Source organism: Phalacrocorax aristotelis, chromosome 1 (assembly GCF_949628215.1).
Source record: "Phalacrocorax aristotelis chromosome 1, bGulAri2.1, whole genome shotgun sequence".
In the NCBI taxonomy this organism is placed as follows: Eukaryota; Metazoa; Chordata; class Aves; order Suliformes; family Phalacrocoracidae; genus Phalacrocorax; species Phalacrocorax aristotelis.
In genome coordinates this window covers 94,463,525-94,484,340 of record NC_134276.1, presented here as the reverse complement: position 1 = coordinate 94,484,340, position 20,816 = coordinate 94,463,525, and the positions used below count along the sequence as shown (strand labels likewise).

The window sequence follows — 20,816 nt, the reverse complement described above, 5'->3', positions numbered from 1 at the left end:
GGGGAAGAGGATAAAACCAGGCTTGCTAGGGTTGAGCCCAGGTGTGGCGTGCCTATGCTGGAGATGAGATCCATAGATCAGCTGAAGTGCATTTATACCAATGCACGCATCATGGGCAATAAACAGGAGGAGCTGGAAGCCATCACGCGCCAGTGAAACTATGATGTGGTTGCCATCACAGAAACAGGGTGGGATGACTCACACAGCTGGAGTGCTGCAGTCGATGCCTACAAGCTCTTTAGAAGGGACAGGCAAGAAAGGAGAGGTGGAGGGGTAGCCTTGTATGTTAGAGAGTGTTTTGACTGTCTAGAACTCAATGACGGTAATGATAAGGTTGAGTGCTTATAAGTAAAGATCAGGGGGAAGGCCAATAAGGCAGACATCCTGGTGGGAGTCTGTTATAGACCACCCAACCAGGATAAGGAGACAGATGAAGTACTCTACAAGCAGTTGGCTGAAGTCTCACAATCTCTAGCCTTGTTCTCATGGGAGACTTCAACTTACCAGATATCTGCTGGAAATACAACACAGCAGAGAGAAAGCAGTCTCGGAGGTTCCTGGAGTGTGTGGGAGATAACTTCCTAACACAGCTGGTAAGCGAGCCAAGCAGGGGAGGTGCCCCGCTGGACCTGCTGTTTATGAACAGAGAAGGCCTGATGCGTGATGTGGTGGTCAGAGGCTGTCTTGGGCTCAGCGACCATGACATGATAGAGTTCTTGATTCTTGGAGAAGTAAGGAAGAGGGTCAGCAAAACCGCTGCCCGGAACTTCAGAAGGGCAGACTTTGGCTTGTTAAGGAGTCTGGTTAACAGAGTCCCTTGGGAGGCAGTCCTGAAGGGCAAAGGAGTCCAGGAAGGCTGGATGTTATTAAAGAAGGAAGTCTCAAAGGCGCAGGAGCAGGCCGTCCCCGTGTGCCATAAGTTGAGCAGGTGGGGGAGAAGACTGGCTTGGCTCAATAGGGAGCTTTGGCTGGAAGTCAAGAGAAAAAGGAGACCTTACCACCTTTGGAAGAAGGGGCAGGTGACTCAGGAGGACTACAAGGATGTTGTGAGGTTATGCAGGGAAAGATTAGGAAGGCGAAGGCCCAGCTGGAAATTAAACTGTCTGCCACCGTTAAAGATAACAAAAAATGTTTTTATAAATACATCAGTGACAAAAGGAGGGCCAGGGAGCATCTACCTCCTTTGTTGGATGCAGAAGGTAACCTTGCCAGGAAAGCTGAGGAGAAGGCTGAGGTACTTAATGCTTTCTTTGCCTCAGTCTTTAATAGTCAGACATGGTCATCCTCGGGGTCGTCAGGCCCCTGTGCTGGGAGATGGAGACAGTATGCAGAACGAAGTCCCAGTTGTTGAAGAGGTGGCAGTCACTGACCTGCGCCTTCACCTGGATGTTCACAAGTCCATGGGGCCAGATGGGATCCACCCAAGGATACTGAGGGAGCTGGCAGAGGAGCTCGCCAAGCCACTGTCCATCATTTATCAGCAGTCCTGGTCAACCGGGGAGGTCCCAGATGACTGGAAACTAGTGAATGTGACGCCCCTCTACAAGAAGGGTCGGAAGGAGGATCTGGGGAACTACAGGCCTGTCAGCCTGACCTCAGTGCCGGGAAAGGTCATGGAGCAGATCATCTTGAATGCCATTACGCAGCACGTGCGGGACACCCAGGGGATCGGGCTCAGCCAGCATGGGTTTATGAAAGGGAGGTTCTGCCTGACTAACCTGGTCTCCTTCTATGATAAGGTGACCTGCTTAGTGGATGAGGGGAAGGCTGTAGATGTTGTCTACTTGGACTTTAGTAAGGCCTTTGACACTGTCTCCCACAGCATTCTCCTGGAGAAGCTGGCTGCTCACAGCTTGGACAAGTGCACTCTGTGCTGGGTTAAAAACTAGCTGGACGGCCGAGCCCAGAGAGTGGTGGTGAATGGAGTCAACTCCAGTTGGTGGCTGGTCATGAGTGGTGTTCCCCAGGGCTCAGTGTTGGGGCCGGTCCTGTTCAATATCTTCATTGATGATCTGGATGAGGGGATTGAGTGCACCCTCAGTAAGTTTGCAGATGACACCAAGCCGGGTGGAAGTGTCGATCTGCTGGAGGGCAGGAAGGCCCTACAGAGGGACCTGGACAAGCTGGATCATTGGGCCAGAGCCAACGGTATGAGATTCAACAAGGCCAAGTGATGGGTCCTACACTTGGGTCACAACAACCCCATGCAACGCTACAGGCTTGGGGAGGAGTGGCTGGAGAGCTGCCTGGAGGAAAAGGACCTGGGGGTGTTGGTTGACAGCCCGCTGAACATGAGCCAGCAGCGTGCCCAGGTGGCCAAGAAGGCCAAGAGCATCCTGGCTTGTATCAGGAATAGCGTGGCCAGCAGGAGTAGGGAAGTGATTGTGACCCTGTACTCGGCACTGGTGAGGCCGCACCTCGAGTACTGTGTTCAGTTTTGGGCCCCTCACTACAAGAAGGACATTGAGGTGCTGGAGCGTGTCCAGAGAAGGGCAATGAAGTTGGTGAAGGGTCTGGAGAACAAGTCTTATGAGGAGCGGCTGAGGGAGCTGGGGTTGTTTAGTCTGGAGAAGAGGAGGCTGAGGGGAGACCTTATCACTCTCTACAACTACCTGGAAGGAGGTTGTAGCGAGGCGGGGGTCTGTCTCTTCTCCCTAGTAACAAGCAATAGGACAAGAGGAAATGGCCTCAAGCTGCGCCAGGGGAAGTTTAGGTTGGATATTAGGAGAAACTTCTTCACCAAAAGGGTTGTCAAACATTGGAACAGGTGCCCAGGGAGGTGGTTGAGTCTCCATCCCTGGAGGTATTTAAAAGAAGGGTAGACGTGGTGCTTGAGGATATGGTTTAGTGGTGGATTTGGCAATGGTAGGTTAGTGGTTGGACTCAATGATGTTAAGGGTCTTTTCCGACCTTAACGATTCTATGATACTATGAATCAGTTCTTTTAGCAAATAGCATGTGTTAAAAAAAAATCTGAAAGCTGTATAGATTTTTGCCTAGGACCGTCTTATTCATGGTGAGATTATAGAGGTCATGGAGATTAAAGACTGTTATGTACTCCAGAAGATGCCTGCAAAGGTGGAAGATACACAGTTACAGGGAAATATCCCTGTTCTTCCAGAAAAGAAAATGTAGGAAGTAGAGAAGCAGCACTCAAGTGCTGGAGGTCCCTCGAAACAGTGAAGCCCTTGAGTTCTGCGCAAGCTCTGAAAACATTTCTCTTCATCCTTCAGGGTCCCTTCTCATGGGCTGCTGCTGTGGAGGCAGCAGTTCTCTCCTTGAGGCCAAGACAGGACTTGTCTTCTGTTCGTTCCAGGTGCCGTTAATATGGTTGAGCCTTCCTTGTGATTTACTGATGCACTGGAGGTAGTGCTGCTTCCCTCATGCTGCTGTGGCCATATGTCTTTCCTCTCCCCCTGTACCACTCTGGTGCTGCCTCGACCATGCCACAGAAAACTGTATCAGCAAAACCCCCCAAAACCTAGGTTACTGAGCTGAGCTGACTCACCACATAGCCAGATGGACATCAGGGACAGTGTAAGTGGGGACTGAAGAGAGAGAATGGGAGAGCAAAATCTGCCTGTTTGCTGGCCGTGTGTTTCATTTGTTTCATCCAACCATATCCTTACCAGGACTGAGTACAGTAAGAAGAAATTCTTGACTATGAGGGTGGTAAGGCACTGGAACGAGTTGCCCAGGGAAGTTGTGGATGCCTGCTCCCCAGAATTGTTCAAGGCCAGGTTGGATGGGGCTTTGAGCAACCTGGTATCCCTGCCCTTGGCAGGGGGGTTGGAACTAGATGACCTTTAAGGTCCCTTCCAACCCAAACAATTCTATGATTCTATGATAAGAAGGTGACAATGAGGCGGTATTCCCTTTTGGATTCATGCTGTAGGCAAGTTCAAGTTCAGAATGATGAAATTCACCTCTGTCGTTTTATCACTAAGACTCTGAGGTTGCTTTGCCATAGACTTCTCTTTCCAGGTACTTATAATGACAGATTGGAGGAAATACCTCATTTCTGCTAAATGGGATTATTACTGAGGTTTGGCCTCACTTCTGCACCAGAGTGGTGAATCATTTAAGATAGCTGCAATTGTTTTGCCTTCCAACCGAGTTTTAGGAGGAGCAAAATTTAGGTGCCCCTCGTCTATAAGGGCAGTAGGAAAAATCATTCTTCTTGTAAAGGCACTCTAACCTGGTTTTGGAGTGGCCCATTCTCCTCATTATAAGTAGAAATTGGGGAAAGAAAATAGTTTCCTGTACTTTTAAAGTTAGCATTTGAGAACATCTCTCTCTAAACACAAATGTCATCAGACATCTAACTTGTTTTATGAAAAAGGTATTGAGTGTTTCAAGATAGGATTAAAGGTAATATGAAAAAGCTCCAACCTCACTCAAAATAATTATGTTAATCAGATAAAGCCATATAGTTCGAAAATGACAAGATCTGCCAGTTTCAGAAAAAGTGTTAAAACAAATGCAGTAGTTTTAAGCAGAATTTATGGAATAAGAAATTCTGAGAAACCCATTTACTAAAATGAGGATGGGACTTTGGTTTGCTTAGAGAAAGCTCTTGTCTTTCAGGAGTAGTTTCTTGATTCTCATCCAGAAAGTGTAAATGTCACAGAAAAATTCTTACTTCTCATGTTACTCTAAAGATCCTGAGGTGTTGCTTTCTAGCACTGAAATTTCCAGCAGAGGGAGCCTTACTATTACATTTAGTAGAAAAAAACAGCTTTACTAAATATTTTTAATCTACAATTGGAAAAATTGAGAGACCATTGGGGTTTTTTTTATGGTGTGAATTCATTACATCTTAATAAGAACAATTTAAGAGGGACAGAAGGGGCAAACCCTTTCCTAGAAAGAACATTTCCACAGGTAGTGCTACAGTATTTCAGCATGGTTCTTTTGAAAATGGAAAGTTCAATATAAATTATCAAGTGTACTATGGTAGTAATGCGGAATCTGGTCTGTTCTCTGCTTTCTCTTTCCCTGACAGTAGTGAAGGGTTAGTCTAGGGGAATGGTAACGTAATTTGGTTTTAATATTTCTCCAGTTCGTTGCTGCTCTGAGATGTTGGTCGCACGGTATAAACTGCTTTTGTGGCACTGAAACTTACTTTGCTAATTCAGTGACCTTGTTTCCTTGACACAAAGAAGTGCTCAGAAAGCAAAGATTCTCTGTTCAATCCCACACATTCAGCTGTGGATACCCATTCCTCTCTTGCTTTTGAAGTCAGGAAGATTTTTGCCCTGATGGCATCCATGCAGCAGGAGCAGGCATGTTCTGCACCATGTTCATGACAATGATGTAATGATATATTGCTCCCAAGTCTTACTTCTTTTTACTTGACATAGAATACTTTTTGTCCTCAATCTTTCACAGTTTTTCACAATAATTTTTCAAGTTTTAAGTAGTACTTCTCCAGATTTTCCTTTGTTGCCTACATGCAGAAAAAAAGCGGCAGGGAATAAAATTCCAGGAAAACGTCTCCTTTTCCCCAAAACCCTTAGTCTTTGTATTTCCCTTTTCAAGCATGACCTCAACAAGATTTCCAAGCTTCACAGTCTTCCCCTGTTGTGATGGAGTGCCAGGGATGGACACACCAAGAATCTTTACTGCTTTGGAGAAGCTCCCATTCTTTTTCCTGGCACAGAGAATCCATTAAATGGACAAAACATAAATGTAGAAAGATGATTATTCTGTCACAAGATAACACAATTGTAGTGTTCTCTGTATTTAATGCAAGGCTGATTTGGTAGCCAAACAGAATACTGAAACCTATTCTGTTGTTGTTCCAGTCTCGTCTTACAAACAAATGAGTATTGGTGTAAAGAGGTCTAGTCTATTAAATTAAGGGTCATACAGTGTACATCCAGGTAACCAGAAATTAAGATGAGACAAATGTACTTGAAAATGCACATATTTGTAAACATTGTGGTCTTGAATAAATTGCAGTATGTAAACTCCCATAAATTGTTTGTTAGCCAATATTTTGTGTACATGCGATCAGTGGATTATTTTGCAGTTATATTAAAAAAATATATTGCATATTGAACCATTCAAAATTATTTTCTGTATATATTTGAGTGCTTCATTGCCTGTTTTTTATTTTGTTTTATTTTGTTTTTAATTGAGAAATTTAATTGATTAGTTGATACTTATTTTTAATTGATAAAACATTGCTTTTTGATGCTGATGTCATCTGACTTTCACTTGGCTAATAGAAAGCAGGTTATAATACATATGTCAGCATATTTGTTGTTAACTTTGCCTGTACATTTTCAGAGACAGATGTATATACTTTTGGACTTGGACAATATGGGCAGCTGGGACATGGTACTTTCATTTTTGAATCTTCAGTACCAAAGTCTGTGAAACACTTGAAGAAGCATAAAATACGTAACATTACATGTGGGGAAAACCATACTGCTGTAATTGCAGGTATGTAAGTGACAATTCTGAAATATACTTCCAGTCACTCTCTATTATACTGTAAGAGTTTTCTTTATAAAATGAGCAGTAGAAAATGACATATGCAGACTTACTAGTTGTAAAGGTTAAGTAAGCTAGTTAGAAAGCCAGATTTGATATTAGGAATTTCTGATTCACAGCTATGCCCTACATAGTTCTGTACATGGTATCTCCCGGGGAATTGTAACCTCATAATCATGCCTTGCTAACAAGGATTCTTGTTTAGAAGCCTTTGTTTTGCTATACAATTTCAGTCTTAGTGTTTTGTTGTTGGTTTGTTTGGTTTTTTTTTTCTTCCCCAAAATTGTCTCGACTAATCTCCAACAGTACTTTGTCTGAAAATATATATATTTCTGGATCATATTTATCTGTTGAAAATCTGAAAATATTTTTTTCAGGTTTTTGCTTTTGGAAAATAAATACTCCTTACTCGCATGGCCTGTTACTTTGTATGTAATGGTTTTGTCCTGGTTTTGTCCTGAATCTTTGTTATTAATAACATCCTTTTTTTTTTTTATATATATACAGAGAATGGCCTCATGTTTACTTTTGGAGATGGGCGACATGGCAAGTTAGGACTTGGAGAAGAGAATTTTACAAATCAGTTTGATCCCACTCTGTGTTATAATTTCTTGAGGTTCACAGTCCTTTTGGTAAAACTCCTGTTTGTGCTTCTCAGACATCAAAACATTTATATTTTTAAGAAACATGTTATTAGTGAGAGTTGAAATCTCATTATTTAATTATTTTTTTTCTACAACATTTAATTAGTAGACAACACAAATTGAAAGAAAAAGGAAATTACATTTACTTATATTGTTCATTTAGTTTAGAATCTACATGGCTTGGACTACACATATAGACTGCTTTTTAGGGTTTATTCAGTAGTGTTGTGCTACAGTGTTTTGGCCTATAGAGCTGGTAGTAGCCTGTGAAATTAAATATTTGTTGCTCTTAGATTGTTGGCAGTAGGGTGGAAACTAATATCTGTTCTGAAAACATCTTTTTAATTTTAACGATTATTTGTACAGTGGGATATTTATTCAATCTTAAGAAAATTTGAGGAGTTGCTTTTCTGAATCCAAATGGGATGAGAAAGAAGAAATACTGTTTTCTTTTAAGGGCATTGTTTTAATCTATTTCCTGAGGTGTCTGAGAAATAAATACCACAGAATTGCCAGCATCAAAAAATGCAAACATGGCTCAGGAGTGAGCAAAATTTGGGACAAAAGTCTGCGGCTCACTTCTGTTTGTTTACTCGATTTAGAGTTTAAGGAAGTTTTATCAGGAGTGGTAAAGGATTTAAACTTTTTAGAAAGTGAAACCTCTGATCTTTATGTAATTATACTTCGTCTATTGGAGGGTGTAGGACTTTGCATTACATTTTGTGGATTTTGCAATAAAATATCTAGGTTTGTATCACTGAAGTTGTCAGTATTGTGCACATTTGACTGGCATTAAAATAATTAGCTCCAATCCCTTCAAAATCCATGGACATTCTTTGCTTTTTTCTGTATCAGTAACTTGATAGACCTATCTTGTGTTCTGTTCAATACAAATATGTTGTATTTAAGTAAGAAGAAATTAACATAGATCACTAGTCAGTAATAATTGTAATTATGTACTTTTATCTTGCTAATGTCATTAGGAGCTAAATTTGAACCGATTTAACATCTCTTATTATGTTTTTCTTATCATCTAAGTCCCCAGAGATGTTTGTAAGAAAATTAGATCCTTGCAAATATTTGCAATATTTGCAAATGAGATAAGCAGACTTCTTTTTGGTGCTGTAGGTTGCTTGTGGTGGCTGTCACATGCTAGTTTTTGCTGCTCCAAGACCTAAAGGATCTGATGAAATACCCTTACAAGATGTATATGAGAGCCGTTTGACTGCTACTATCTCTAAAATGAGTGGAGACTCCCTACTAACAAACACCTTACAACTAACATCAGCGCGAATTCGACGTCGAGAGAGGGTAAATTCAGAGCTGTTTAGGGTTGCCATACTTGTTTTAGGAAACAAAGTAACTTTTTGAACTGAAAACACAGCAAAATACCCAGCAGATAAATATATCCCCTTACAATACAAGTTTAATTTTAATGTATAAGAAGAACAATGAACATTTACCCTGGTCCCAGAATAGATGTACGTAAAAGATAGGTATTGGTCAGATTTTACTTATTTATTTCTATGGAAAAGACTCAAATTGGGTTTGTATTTCTTTTAATTCTAAAAGATAGAGCCTGTCCCCTTGTATTTTTAAAAATATCTTAGAAATATTAAAAAAAGAACAAGAACCTGTCTCTGAGTGTTCTCTCTGAGCCCTTGAATAGATTAAACAAGTTCATAGTTTATAAAATATCAAAGGGGAAGTTTCACAATCAGCTTAAAATGATCCTAAGATCCTGTTGCTACTTAAAACAGTAGTTTCTTCTCCTTTAACTCCAGTACACATTCCACGTGATTTCTTTAGCAGCACAATGAGTTGGATCATTTCACTTACCTGTCTGAAAACTAACTCTACCACAAAATCACATTTATTTTGTAAAAATATATTGATGCTGTGGATTAAGTAATGCAGTGTTATTTGAGGAACTAGTATTCTCATTTTAAATAAAAATAAAAATTCTTTTTATTCTTTGTCTATATTTTAAGACTGCTTGAGATTATTGTGTAGAAACAACCTAATATATCTCAGTCTATCTTTCTACTCCTTATAAATAATTAAAATGGTCAAGAAATTTTGTTTATGGTTTGCATACAAAGTTGCAACACTGTATCATCAACTAAAGGAAAATACCACTGTTAAGTATGAGAGATTGCTTACGTTTTATTCCTCCACTCTTATTCGCAATAATTTCATTTAATCTTCTACAGGAAAAGTCACCAGAACAGTGTATTCGAATGGCACGAACTCTGCCTCCACTGGGAGAAGGCTTCTTAAAATCTTCACTGCCTGTGACTAGTAACACTAGCCCACTCTGTTTTTCTGCAACAAGTATTCCTAAAGCTGAACCTGTGAAGCATAGAGACCATGAAAAAGGTGAAGTGTCCTCATATTTTGTGGCTGTTTGCTGAGAATTATGTAGTTTGGCTCTCATCATTCATAATCAAATGCTCAGTTTGAACATGAAAGAAGGTTTAAGTTTAGTCTTACCTCAGGAGGGTCTGGCGGAATACAGACATAAAAGTTGAGAAATGCATCCAACAAATTGCCTCACATTTGGTTCATGTTTGGAAAGTGTGCTCAAAGATTTGGTGGAGGGTCGAATGAGAGAAAAACAACTTCTGAACTGTACCTGAGGTTCCTTAAGCCTGCAGAAATATGACTTCATGAAAATGCTGTAAGGTTAGTAATAACTTTATCCATTTTAATGAAAAAAAAAAAGAATTACAGAAGAAAAACTTATTAGGAACAGTCGTAAAGAAACAGGGAGGCCTAGAAGAGACCTTGAATAAGAAAAGAGGTCTGCTAATTCTTGTAGGACCTTTCTTCTTCACTTGGAAATGCAAAAGTACTCTTCACTCTCTGTATCTAAGATAATAAGGATTTGCAATATTCTAGCTAATGCAAAAGCCTGGATAACAATGATACTGACAGTGCTGGACTTTTGTACAGGGTCTCTGGAGCAGTTCTGGACTTTATCTGGGTTCCTGGGCATGTGTGATTTCCTGGGAAGAGCAGTGTTGAAGGGTGCACAATACAGTGCTTCTGTATAAAAATTTACTCAGATTTAATGGACAGTCAAATCCAATTTGAAAGTAATTAATTCAGTTAGAGTTAAGAGGATTATTTCATAGAATCATAGATTGTCCTGAACTGGAAGGGACCCACACGGATCACTGAGTCCAACTCTTCCCTGCACAGGACAACCCCAAATTCACACCATGTCTCTGAGGGTTTTGTCCAAGTGCTTCCTGAATATCGCCAGGCTTGGTGCCGTGACTGCCTCCCTGAGGAGCCTGTTCCAGAGCTGCACCACCCTCTGGGTGAAGAACCTTTTCCTAATATCCAACCTAAACCTCCCCCCCTGGCATCTTCCTGCCATTCCCTTGGGTCCTGTCATTGGTCAACAGAGAGAAGAGATCAGTGCCTGCGCCTCTTCCTCCCCTTGTGAGGAAGCTGCAGACCGCGATGAGGTCTCCCCTCAGTCTCCTCTCCTCCAGGCTGAACAAACCAAGTGTCTTTAGCTGCTCCTCCTATGGTTTCTCCTCTGAACCCTTCATCAACTTCGTCGCCCTCCTCTGGACACTCTCTAGTAGCTTTATGTCCTTAATGTACTGTGGCACCCAAAACTGCAGACAGCACTCGAGGTGAGGCTGCACCAGTGCAGAGCAGAGCGGGACAATCACGTCCCTTGACTGGCTGCAATGCAGGGCTTGATGCACCCCAGGACTCGGTTGTCCCTCTTGGCTGCCAGGGCACATTGTTGGCCCATGTTCAATTTGCCATCAACCAGAACCCCCAGGTCACTCTCTGCAGAGCGGCTCCCCAGCCTCTTGTTCCCCAGTCTGTATGTACATCCAGGGTTGCTGTGCCCCAGGTGCAAAATCTGGCACTTGCTCTTGTTAAACTTCATACGGTTGGTGATTGCCCAGCTCTCCAGTCTGTCCAGATCTCTCTGCAGGGCCTTTCTGCCCTCAAGAGTGTCAACAGCTCCTCCCTATTTTGTGTTGTCAGCAAACTTAATTAGTATTCCTTCAAGTCCGACATCCAAGCCATTTACTGGCCCTAAGATGGATCCCTGCGGATCCCCGCTCTTGACTGGCCACCAGCCCAATGTAACCCCATTTAATCCTTTGAGCCTGACCCATCAGCCAATTGCTCACCCACTGCATTATGCGTTTGTCCAGCTGTGTGCTGGACAGTTTGTCCAGGAGGATAGTGTGAGAGACAGTATCGAAAGCTTTACTGAAACCCAAAAAGATCACATCAACTGGCTTCCCTTAGTCAACTAGGTGGGTGACCTTGGCATAGAAGGATATTAAATCTGTTAGGCAGGACTTTCCCCTTGTGAACCCATGCTGGCTGGGACCAATGACTGTGTTGTCTTTCAGGTGTTTTTCAATAATTCCCAGAATAATCTCCTCCATAATTTTACCAGGCACTGAAGGCCTATAGTTACCGGGGTCATCCCTATTGCCCTTCTTGAAGATGGGGATGGCATTTGCCAGCTTCCAGTCAACTGGGACCTCTCCAGATTCTCAAAAGCATTGAAAAATCATTGATGGCATCAGCCAGCTCTTTAAGTACCCTTGGATGAATCCCATCAGGCCCCATCAACTTATAGGGATCCAGCTGGAGCAGCAAGTCCTGCACAAGTTCAGGGACCATTAGGAGTTCATCATTCCCACGGTCACGGTTCCCTAGCCCAGGGCTCTGGGGGTCCCTGAGCCCACCATTGGTGACAAAGACCGAGGTGAAGAAAGCATTAAACGTCTCTGCTTTATCTATGCCTTATCTATGTCCCTGCTTGTGAGGTAACCATTCTTCATCAAGCAATGGACCAATGTTATTTCTGGCCTGCCTTTTGCCATTATTGTATTTTAAAAAGTCCTTCTTATTGTCCTTCACAGTACTGGCCAGCTTCAACTCTAATTGAGCTTCGGCCACATGTATTTCCTCTCTGCAGTGGCGAACAGCATCCCTATAGTCCTCCCATGTTGCCTGACCTTGCTTCCACTGGCCGTATATGTTCTTTTTTCTCCTGTTTCAAGAATATCCCTGGTCAGCCAAGCTAGCCCTTTGCCTTGCATGCCTGACTTCCTACATTTTTGGATTGCCTGCTCCTGTGGTTTTAGGAGGTGGTACTTAAAAAGCGACCAACACTGATGGACCCCAGCACCTTCAAAAGCTTTTTCCCAGGGGACCTTCCTAAGCAGTTCCCTGATATGCTGGTTTTGGCTGGGATAGAATTAAGTCTCTTCACTGTAGCTGGTAAAGTGCTGATGGCACATTGATGCTTTAGTTGTCAAGTAGCCTACATAGCACCTGTAGTAGTCAGGGACCTTTCCAGCTTCCCATGCTTTGCCACGTGGGTGAGAGGCCAGGAGGGGCGGGGCCACAGCCAAGGCAGCTGACCCCAACTGGCCAATGGGATGTTCATTCCATACCATGTGACACCATGACCAGTACATTAACGGGGCAGTTGACACATGGGGGGAGGCAGTTGTGGGTTGGTGGGCAGTGGCACTGCTGTGTGTGGTTTGTTTTGGTTGTTCATTCCCCCCTTTCCCCTACCCTGGGCTTCACCTCTCGTTATTTTCCTTTTCATTGCATTATTATTTTTGTTGTTGTTATTATTTTTTTGTTTTAATTATTAAACTGTTCTTATCTCAACCCATGAGCTTTCTCACTTTTACCCTTCTGATTCTCTCCCCCATCATGCCGGTGGGGGAGTGAGCGAGCAGCTGTGTGGGGCTGAGTTGCCAGCTGAGGCTAAACCACAACACCTGAGCAACCTGAAGTCTGCGCTCCTCATGTCCAGAGTTGAGGTCTTGCTGGCAGCTTTCCTTCTGTCACCATAGATTTTAAACTTGACTGCTTCATGGTCACTGTGGCCAAGGCAGCCCCCAATCTCTGCTTCATGCATGAGGCCCTCCCTGTTACTAAGCAACAAGTCAAGGAAGGCACCCTTCCTTGTTGATTCCCTTAGTACCTGTACCAGGAAGTTGTCATCCAGATGGTTTAGGAGCCTTCTGGACCTGTTTGTCCCAGCTGTGTGGTATTCCCAGTTGATGTCTGGCAAGTTGAAGTCCCCTGTAAAGACAAGGGTGATGACTTAGAGGCATCCCTTAGTTCCTTAAAGAATAACTCACTGGTGTCATTCTTCTGGCTGGGTGGCCTATGGTAGACTCCCACGACAACATCCGCTTTATTTGTCTGTCCCTTAATCCTTACCCAGAGGCTCTCAACTGTGCCATCGCTTATTTGTAAAGCTGCCAGCATGTCCATTAGCATTTCTGGTTCCAGGAAAGCAATGCAGTGAAATTTGAACTGCCTTTAGAGTCTTCTGAGGCCTAAAACCTCAGGCGTTGTGCCGTATGAAACTGGTCATATACCTGATGAACTTGAGGTGAACCTGAAAATGAACATTGGAGTTAAACTCACTGTCTCTCCATCCATTACACAGATAGTGTGCAATGTAAATGATATGACTGCAGCTAACTTAGTCTAATTGGTATACTATTATTAAAGAGATTATCCAAAAGAAGCTTTGTCCCATGTAATATTTATGCTTTGAAAGCCTGCAAAAATGGTCAGAGATCTACAGTGCACTGAGGCCAGATTGCTGAGCTAATGTTAATACTGCTGAAAAGGAGGTGGAAGTGTTGCTGCTGTATCTTAGGCTGGGGGAATGAGGAATCTCAGGACTTTAGCCCTATGTCAGTAAAATAGAGATAATCTCTATTTTACAAGAGTGGGGTGTTCTGTTTGCTATAATATTGCTTGTTCCTATGGTATTTGTTTACTTCCACCTATTTTGCATTAAAGAAAAGAATCATCAAAAAGATAAACCTGGTGAAGGCTCTGCAGGAGAAGATTCAGATAATGAAAATAATGACAGGAACCTTGGAGATACAACTGACATCCTAAATATGGTAATATATTTCACTAATGAATCTGTGATTCAATTAGTCTTATGCAGGGGAAGAGCAAAGCAGCTAAATCCTTCAAGTTCTAGTACAGAACTCCTGGCTAGCCCAGAACATCGTATATGGCATCAAGTAGTACTGACATACTGTTAAATGAGCATGCATTTCATATCATCCTTATCCAATGCTAAACTTTGTTTTCATTTTCCAAGTTATGTTGTAATATGAGATTGAAGTAGTCCAAGTAGCGCAGCCCATCCCTATGCTTTAGCTCTGGATACCATAAAGAAAAGGAGAAGAACACTGGATACCACATGGTGATCTCTATCCCTGACCTTCCTCATCTGGGTGATTTCCAAGAGAGAGAACTGACAGAAATTGAGCAGATAGGTGTCTTCCTGTTCCAAGAAGAGATTTTTTTAGGACAGGTGGATCATATTAAAGGGAAGATCAAAATGCCTGCATTTCGATTATTTGATCATCCCCAAGCATGTTCCTATGTATTTCTCTTATTCAAAAAATATGGCCACCTTATCACTTGTATAACTTTCCAAAACATTTTGTTCTCTCGCCAGATAGGGCATGTCCTGGCCTTAATGCAGTGCAGTGTAAAGAGTGTTGTGTTTTTGTCTTTTTTTTTTAACTTCAGTGGAATGGAAACAAATGAGCAATTCACTGTGGACTCAGCTCCGGATACATTGTCAGCTATGCTGGAGGGATTGCACGTTTTACAGGAATTATTACTTGTTTGCACTTAACAGTACTTAGTAATTTAACAATCTGTTTGTGCTTACCATTTATTTAATAGTTATAAAACTTTATTTTCGTTTACAAGAAAAAAATTGTTTTCAGATGTGATGCATAACATGGCCTCATTATTTATAACATATTGTGCACTTTTTGTGCTAAATTTCCTTCTCCTTTTTGTTTTTTTTATCCATTGTGAATCAATTTTAAAACATCTATCAGAATGAAACAGTAAATTTGAAAAATTCTGTCAGGCAGACTTGTCAAAATACAAAGAAAAATGATTGCTGTTGTTGAATCTGAATGAATCTGTTACAGCAGAGTTGTTTCAGTTTTTCTAAACTGTGGCAACATACGTCTTATTGACAAGTGTGACAAGAGGAGGAAGACCCTTTAATATCATATTGATGGCACAAATTCACGGGAGTCAGAAACCTGAACTGTCCATGCTCCTTGTGTCAAAAAGAATATCATGGTTAAACCATAAGCAGTTAACAAGCAGCAAGCAGAGAACATAAGTATCGTCTCATCTGGAGTGTATGGGAAGGGATGACCAAAATCTCACTCTACTTGCCCACCTACTAGTATTCTTCTACATTGCCTTGCTTTTTTGCTTTATATAGAAGAGATAAAGGCATTAAATTCCAATGACAATTTCTGCTGTATAATGTTTCTTTGAACATGTACTTTCAAGGCCGTGGTATCAAACTGGATGTTAAGTTGAAGGTTGTGATGATAAAGGAATAAGGTGTTATATTTGTAGCCACAACTTCATAGTGAGTGGAAGGTGGATCTAAAATGTGTTGGTGGGCTGTAAGAGAGGGCATGTAGCTTTCAGTCTCTACAGACAGTTTAGATATTGACATCTAAGCTGATTACCACTCTTTATAAGGTGTAAAGGAGGGTGTGGGAGTGAAATAGGTGAGTTGAGTGATTTGTCTCAACCTGACTGTGCAATAGTATTAAAATGTTCATATAACTTAAAATAGATCTGTTCAGTAGAACTGGGCTTTGATGCTGCTTTCACTATTAGTTATTTATTTTTTAATAGAGATCTTGTTCTTTGCAGACACATGCAGTGAAATTGAACCCCAGTGACCAGTCCTTAAAATTATCACCACTCCAAAAACAAAAGGTACTGTAACTAATTATATATATACACACACATATACTGATGTATAAAAGATCTATAATTCTTGTATTATCCTTGTACTTTATTGTTTTGCTTTGAGTTTTAAAAAAGCTAGGCAAATTTTATAGGCCTCCTCTTGCTAATTTTCTGAATACCTACAAAGTAAAATTCTAAGAAGCTGAGAGAAGTCAGAGAGGATTTGTGCACACGCACAGAACTCCTCATGTCCAGCATAGTTTGCGATGAGTATAAGGAAAAAAAGGCTGTCATACACACTTTGTAACTTATGCTGATAGCATACATATCTACTGGTTTGTTGATATTAAAATATTTTAATTGACTTTTGGGACATAATGTAAGGAAAGCTTTTGTTTGCAGAAATTCACCATAGAGTATATTTAAAGGAGCAATAATACTGGCTTTAGTTATGAAATCAAAATACTTTTGTATTATCTTTCTATTTCACTCCTAAAGTCATCCCAGCATTTCAGCATTTTGGTATATTTCATCATGATTTTATTTTATATTTTAAAAATTATTCTGCAGAATTTGTTTAATAAATGTAAATTGTAAAGCAGAAAGACAACAGATTTTCAGACTTACTAGAAAAAAATGTAACAGTGAGTGCACTGGAAGGTTTCCCAAGGGGGAAGGTGGAGCAAGGTGTAAGAGAACTGTAGTTCTTTCCTTCTGTTTGCACAGCCTCACACATTGCATGTGCTGTAGCTTATGGGACATGATACTGGCTGCACAGTTCTTCCTGCATTCACTTTGCGTGCTTGGATAGTGAAAAAGGAGTAGTCATACATTTATCATCAACAGACGTGTTACATTCTTCTAATATGTGCACTTGTAAATTCATTTCTTGTGAAAGACTCTACCTTTTATGCTATCTTTTAGTCCCCTCATACAAATTGTTTCTTTTCTTGTTCGGATGTTTTTGTAGTCTTTTTCTTTTGCTGTCATTTGTCCTTAATGCTTTCCTTCTTTCTTTTTAATTTTCTGCTTCTCATGTGGAATAGAAGAACAATAAAAATGTGAAACTGAAAAGAGATGGTAAGGGTGGGCTGAAAAACAAGGGTTCTGATTTCATGAAGGAGGGCCCAAAATTAGACTCCGGCTCTTTACAAAAGCAGTCTTCACTTTCAGAATCACCTGGACAAGGTTTAGAAAAATGTACTGCCTTTGTAGGGAAGCATGTGGCAAAAAAAAATGCAATTGAAGGTAAATCTGAGCATGCACGAAGTGTTAGTACTTTGAAAAGTGGTGTTCAAATAATTACTAGGGACAAATGCAGATTATTGAAAAAGGAAAAAGAATATGTGGAAAATCCCGAATTTGTCAGAGAGGAAGTAACTTATAATCTTCCCACTGAAAAACAAATTCTGACTGAAAAAACAAATTCTTCCAATAAAAAGTCAAAACCTGCTAAATCTAAGCAATCCCTTAAAATAGATGTACTTCCTTCTGCATCCGGGGATCAGCCCCGGACTGATTCATTTGTTGTACAAAAACACAGCCCTGTTAAAAAGCAAGGAAGTCAAGAAGCAGTAGAAAGTCAAAACGAAATAAAGGATGTTGTTGAAAAATCTGATAAATGTGAAAGAATATGCGTCAGAGGAAAAGAAAGTAATGAAAAGCAGAGGAGTTTTAAAAAAAAGGATCATTTCTTAAAACAAATAGCTGTAACTATGTCATCATCTTCATCTGAGGAAAGTAGCAATGATCTTGCAAAATACGTACATAGGAGTGGGGAAAAAGAAGAGGTCGACTATGAAGACAGAGAGGTCCAGAAGGCAATGAAAATAGTAGAAAATGTGAAAGATTTGGAAATAGAAAAAGAAGATGGTTTGATTGAGGACATGCAAACTTCAAACAATGAGAAAGAAAATGTAGAAAAGACTGATATAAAAAGTCTGAATGAGGAAGAAATAATCTCTGAGGCTAAATGCAATGAAGACAGGCAGTTAGAAATTGAGAATGAGGAGGAATCGAATCAAGAGCAGGAGAGTGAAGGCAGTGAAAAGGGTGAAAGTGAAAAAGAAAAACTAGATGAAACAGTTGACAGTGACGGTGAACTAGGGGAGGAAGAAGAGAGTGAGGTTAAAAAAAATAGAGATGAAGTTTCAGTGGAAAGACATGAAGATGAAGAGGAAAAAGATAATGAAGAAAATGAGAGAGAGGAATCACAGGCTGAAAGAGGCAGTGAGAATGAGGGTGCAGAAGGTGTTGAAGAGAATAATCAGGAAGATGGCAAAGAGCAAGGAGGTGAGGAAGGCAGGTTGACGGAGGAAGATGAAATGCTGAGTGAGGGAGAAAGCGAGGATATGGAGGAGGAGGAGTATGCAAGAGAGGAAGACACTGAAAAACAAAAGGAGGAGCAGGTTAAAAGTGAGGGAAGAGATGAGAGTGAGGAAGGAGGTAAAGATAGAGAGGGGGAGGAAGAAAAAGAGGTAGAGGCAGAAGAGGAAGGAGAAGATGAAAATGAAGAAGAAAACAAAGAAAGGGAGAATGAAAAAGACAAAGAGGGTGAAGAGGAGGAGTTAGAAGAATCATCAGCAGGGAGTGAAGAAGGAGGGGTATCCAGAGAACAGGAAGAGGAAGGTGCAAATAGGAGGACTAGGGAGGTGGCAGAGGATGGGGTGGAAGAAGAAGAGGGGGAAGATGAATTGGAAAAGGAAAGAGAAGAGGAGGAGGAGGAAGAGGAAGGAGCAGAGGCAGAAGCAAAAGGGGAGGAGGGGGAAGATGAAAACAAGGAGGAAGAGGAGGGGGAAGAAGATGAAAACAAGGAGGAAGAGGAATGGGAAAATGAAGAAGAGGAAGGGGAAGAAGGAGAAGATGAAGAAGATGAAGAAGGGGAGGAAGAAGGAGAGGGAGAAGAGGGATTGGAAGAAGGAGAGGGAGAAGAGGGAGTGGAAGAAGGAGAGGAGGAAGAGGGAGAAAAGGAAGGGGGAGGGGAGGAAGGAGAAGGGGAAGAGGGAGAAGAAGAAAAAGGGGAAGAGGGAGAGGAAGAACAAGAAGAGGGAGAGGGGGAAGAAGAAGAGGAGGAAGGGGATGTGGGAGAGGAGGAAGAAGAGGAAGAGGGAGGGGGGGAAGAAGAAGAAGAGGAGGAAAGGGATGTGGGAGAGGAGGAAGAAGAGGAAGAGGGAGGGGGGGAAGAAGGAGAAGAGGAGGAAAGGGATGTGGGAGAGGAGGAAGAAGAGGAAGAGGGAGGGGGGGAAGAAGGAGAAGAGGAGGAAGGGGATGTGGGAGAGGAAGAGGGTGAGGGAGACGAGGAAGGAGGAGAGGAAGAGGAAAAAGCAAAAAGTAAAAGAAGAAAATATAATAATAAGCTTCCACAAAAGACAAGCAAACCCAGGAAGCCAGGAAAAACAGAAAGTACTGCTTTACCAAACAGCTCTAAACAAAAAATGAAGTCCAAACAACATGTAGCAAATGGTTTACATAATTCAGAACAATTTTGGAACAATGTGCTACCTCATTATTTAACGCTAAAGTAGTATAGTTTACTGAAGATGCATTTTAAGCCTATTCAGGAAGCTTTGGAACTATGACTGTATGATTTTTAGTACTTCATTTTTTTTACTACAGACACAATATATTATTATGCATATACTTTAAGTGCCAATTTCTTGAAAACGACTGAAGAAAATGTTTAGATTTGGGAAGATTTTATGAGACAAATCGTATAAATTGTTGGTACAGTCATTTACACAATCATCTTTATCATGTATGAAACAGATTTAAAATAAATGCTGAGGAGGCAAAACATGTTTGCCTCTTAATTAAATTATAATGTCATGCTGACAACCTGAATTATACATTGTAATGGTGTAATCTGCTTTGCCTTTGAATCAGACTTCTTAAGGTAATGCACCAGTTTTAGCTGCTGGATAGCTTACCTGTTAATGTGCCTGATATGAAAGGAGTGTCAGTAAATTGTCAAAGATACATATTTTTAAATTTTGGTATTACTCTGTGTTCATTCTCCCTACTTTTCTTCTGTTCATGTGTTGGTAAAAAGTTTGAGTAGTCAGTGTAAATTAAAGAAAGAATGAGTTGCCAAGATTACATGGTTCCGTAGATGGGAGGTAAATGGCAATACAAGCTGGATAAATGGTGGCCTGGGCTTTTTTGAAGGCCTTAAGGTTAACTTCGTCTTTTGGTGCCAGCACACAGTTATGTGCAAAAAGACAAATACAAGCCTCAGAATCTGGCCTAGATTACATTACAGTCAGAATGCATCTGTTTAAGGATAATTTTTTTACTATCACATTCGGTGATTAATTTTTGATGATTTGATAATTGAAAATTCTTAATTTGATAATTAGGAGTTTGAAAATACACACCTGTAAGACATTATTTACTTGTGTATACTGTGCAATAAAGAAAAGGTTCAATATCTGCCTACAAAAGCCTAAATTACATTAGTCATCTACCTCTAAGGTTCTCAAAGAGGGGAATATACTTTGTTGCAGTGTGAAGTGTATATGTGCTTTCAGGATCAGAGCCTAAGCTTCTCCTCATCAGAGGAGATTTGTGGTTTTCCCTCCTAAAAATCATATCTGTGGTCTCCAGAAAGAATATGATGTAATAAACCAAGAAGCAGATGGAATAGTAGAGAAAATGGTATGAAAGTCTGAATTCTTTCAGGAAAAGACAAAGTATGTTAATACTTCTGGAGTTTCCTTAAAATACACAAACAAATCTTGCAAGTTCTTTTCTGTGACTTTTAAGATGTTGCATTACTGTTTTAACTATTAGTGGTCGAACTGGCAGAAGAAGGGATAGGGACTCGTCATGCAGCATTATTACTTAATTCATGTGGGTGGTCTGAGAAATTTTTGTAAACAGATCTCA

General features: G+C 41.0%; 1 protein-coding gene across 2 annotated transcripts in view; it reads left to right on the top strand.

Annotated features, from left to right (window-relative positions):
• The window catches only part of RPGR (retinitis pigmentosa GTPase regulator), a 51,609-nt gene extending 31,472 nt beyond the window's left edge, over window positions 1-20,137 (top strand). For both annotated transcript variants that reach the window (XM_075098080.1, XM_075098070.1), the window contains 7 exons: window positions 6,295-6,450; window positions 7,009-7,133; window positions 8,274-8,456; window positions 9,359-9,524; window positions 13,977-14,083; window positions 15,894-15,959; window positions 16,979-20,137. In XM_075098080.1, coding sequence (XP_074954181.1) covers window positions 6,295-6,450; window positions 7,009-7,133; window positions 8,274-8,456; window positions 9,359-9,524; window positions 13,977-14,083; window positions 15,894-15,959; window positions 16,979-19,456 — 3,281 coding nt within the window. In that variant the 3' untranslated portion in view covers window positions 19,457-20,137. The remainder of the gene's footprint in view (window positions 1-6,294; window positions 6,451-7,008; window positions 7,134-8,273; window positions 8,457-9,358; window positions 9,525-13,976; window positions 14,084-15,893; window positions 15,960-16,978) is intronic.
• The last annotated feature ends 679 nt before the right edge of the window (window positions 20,138-20,816 follow it).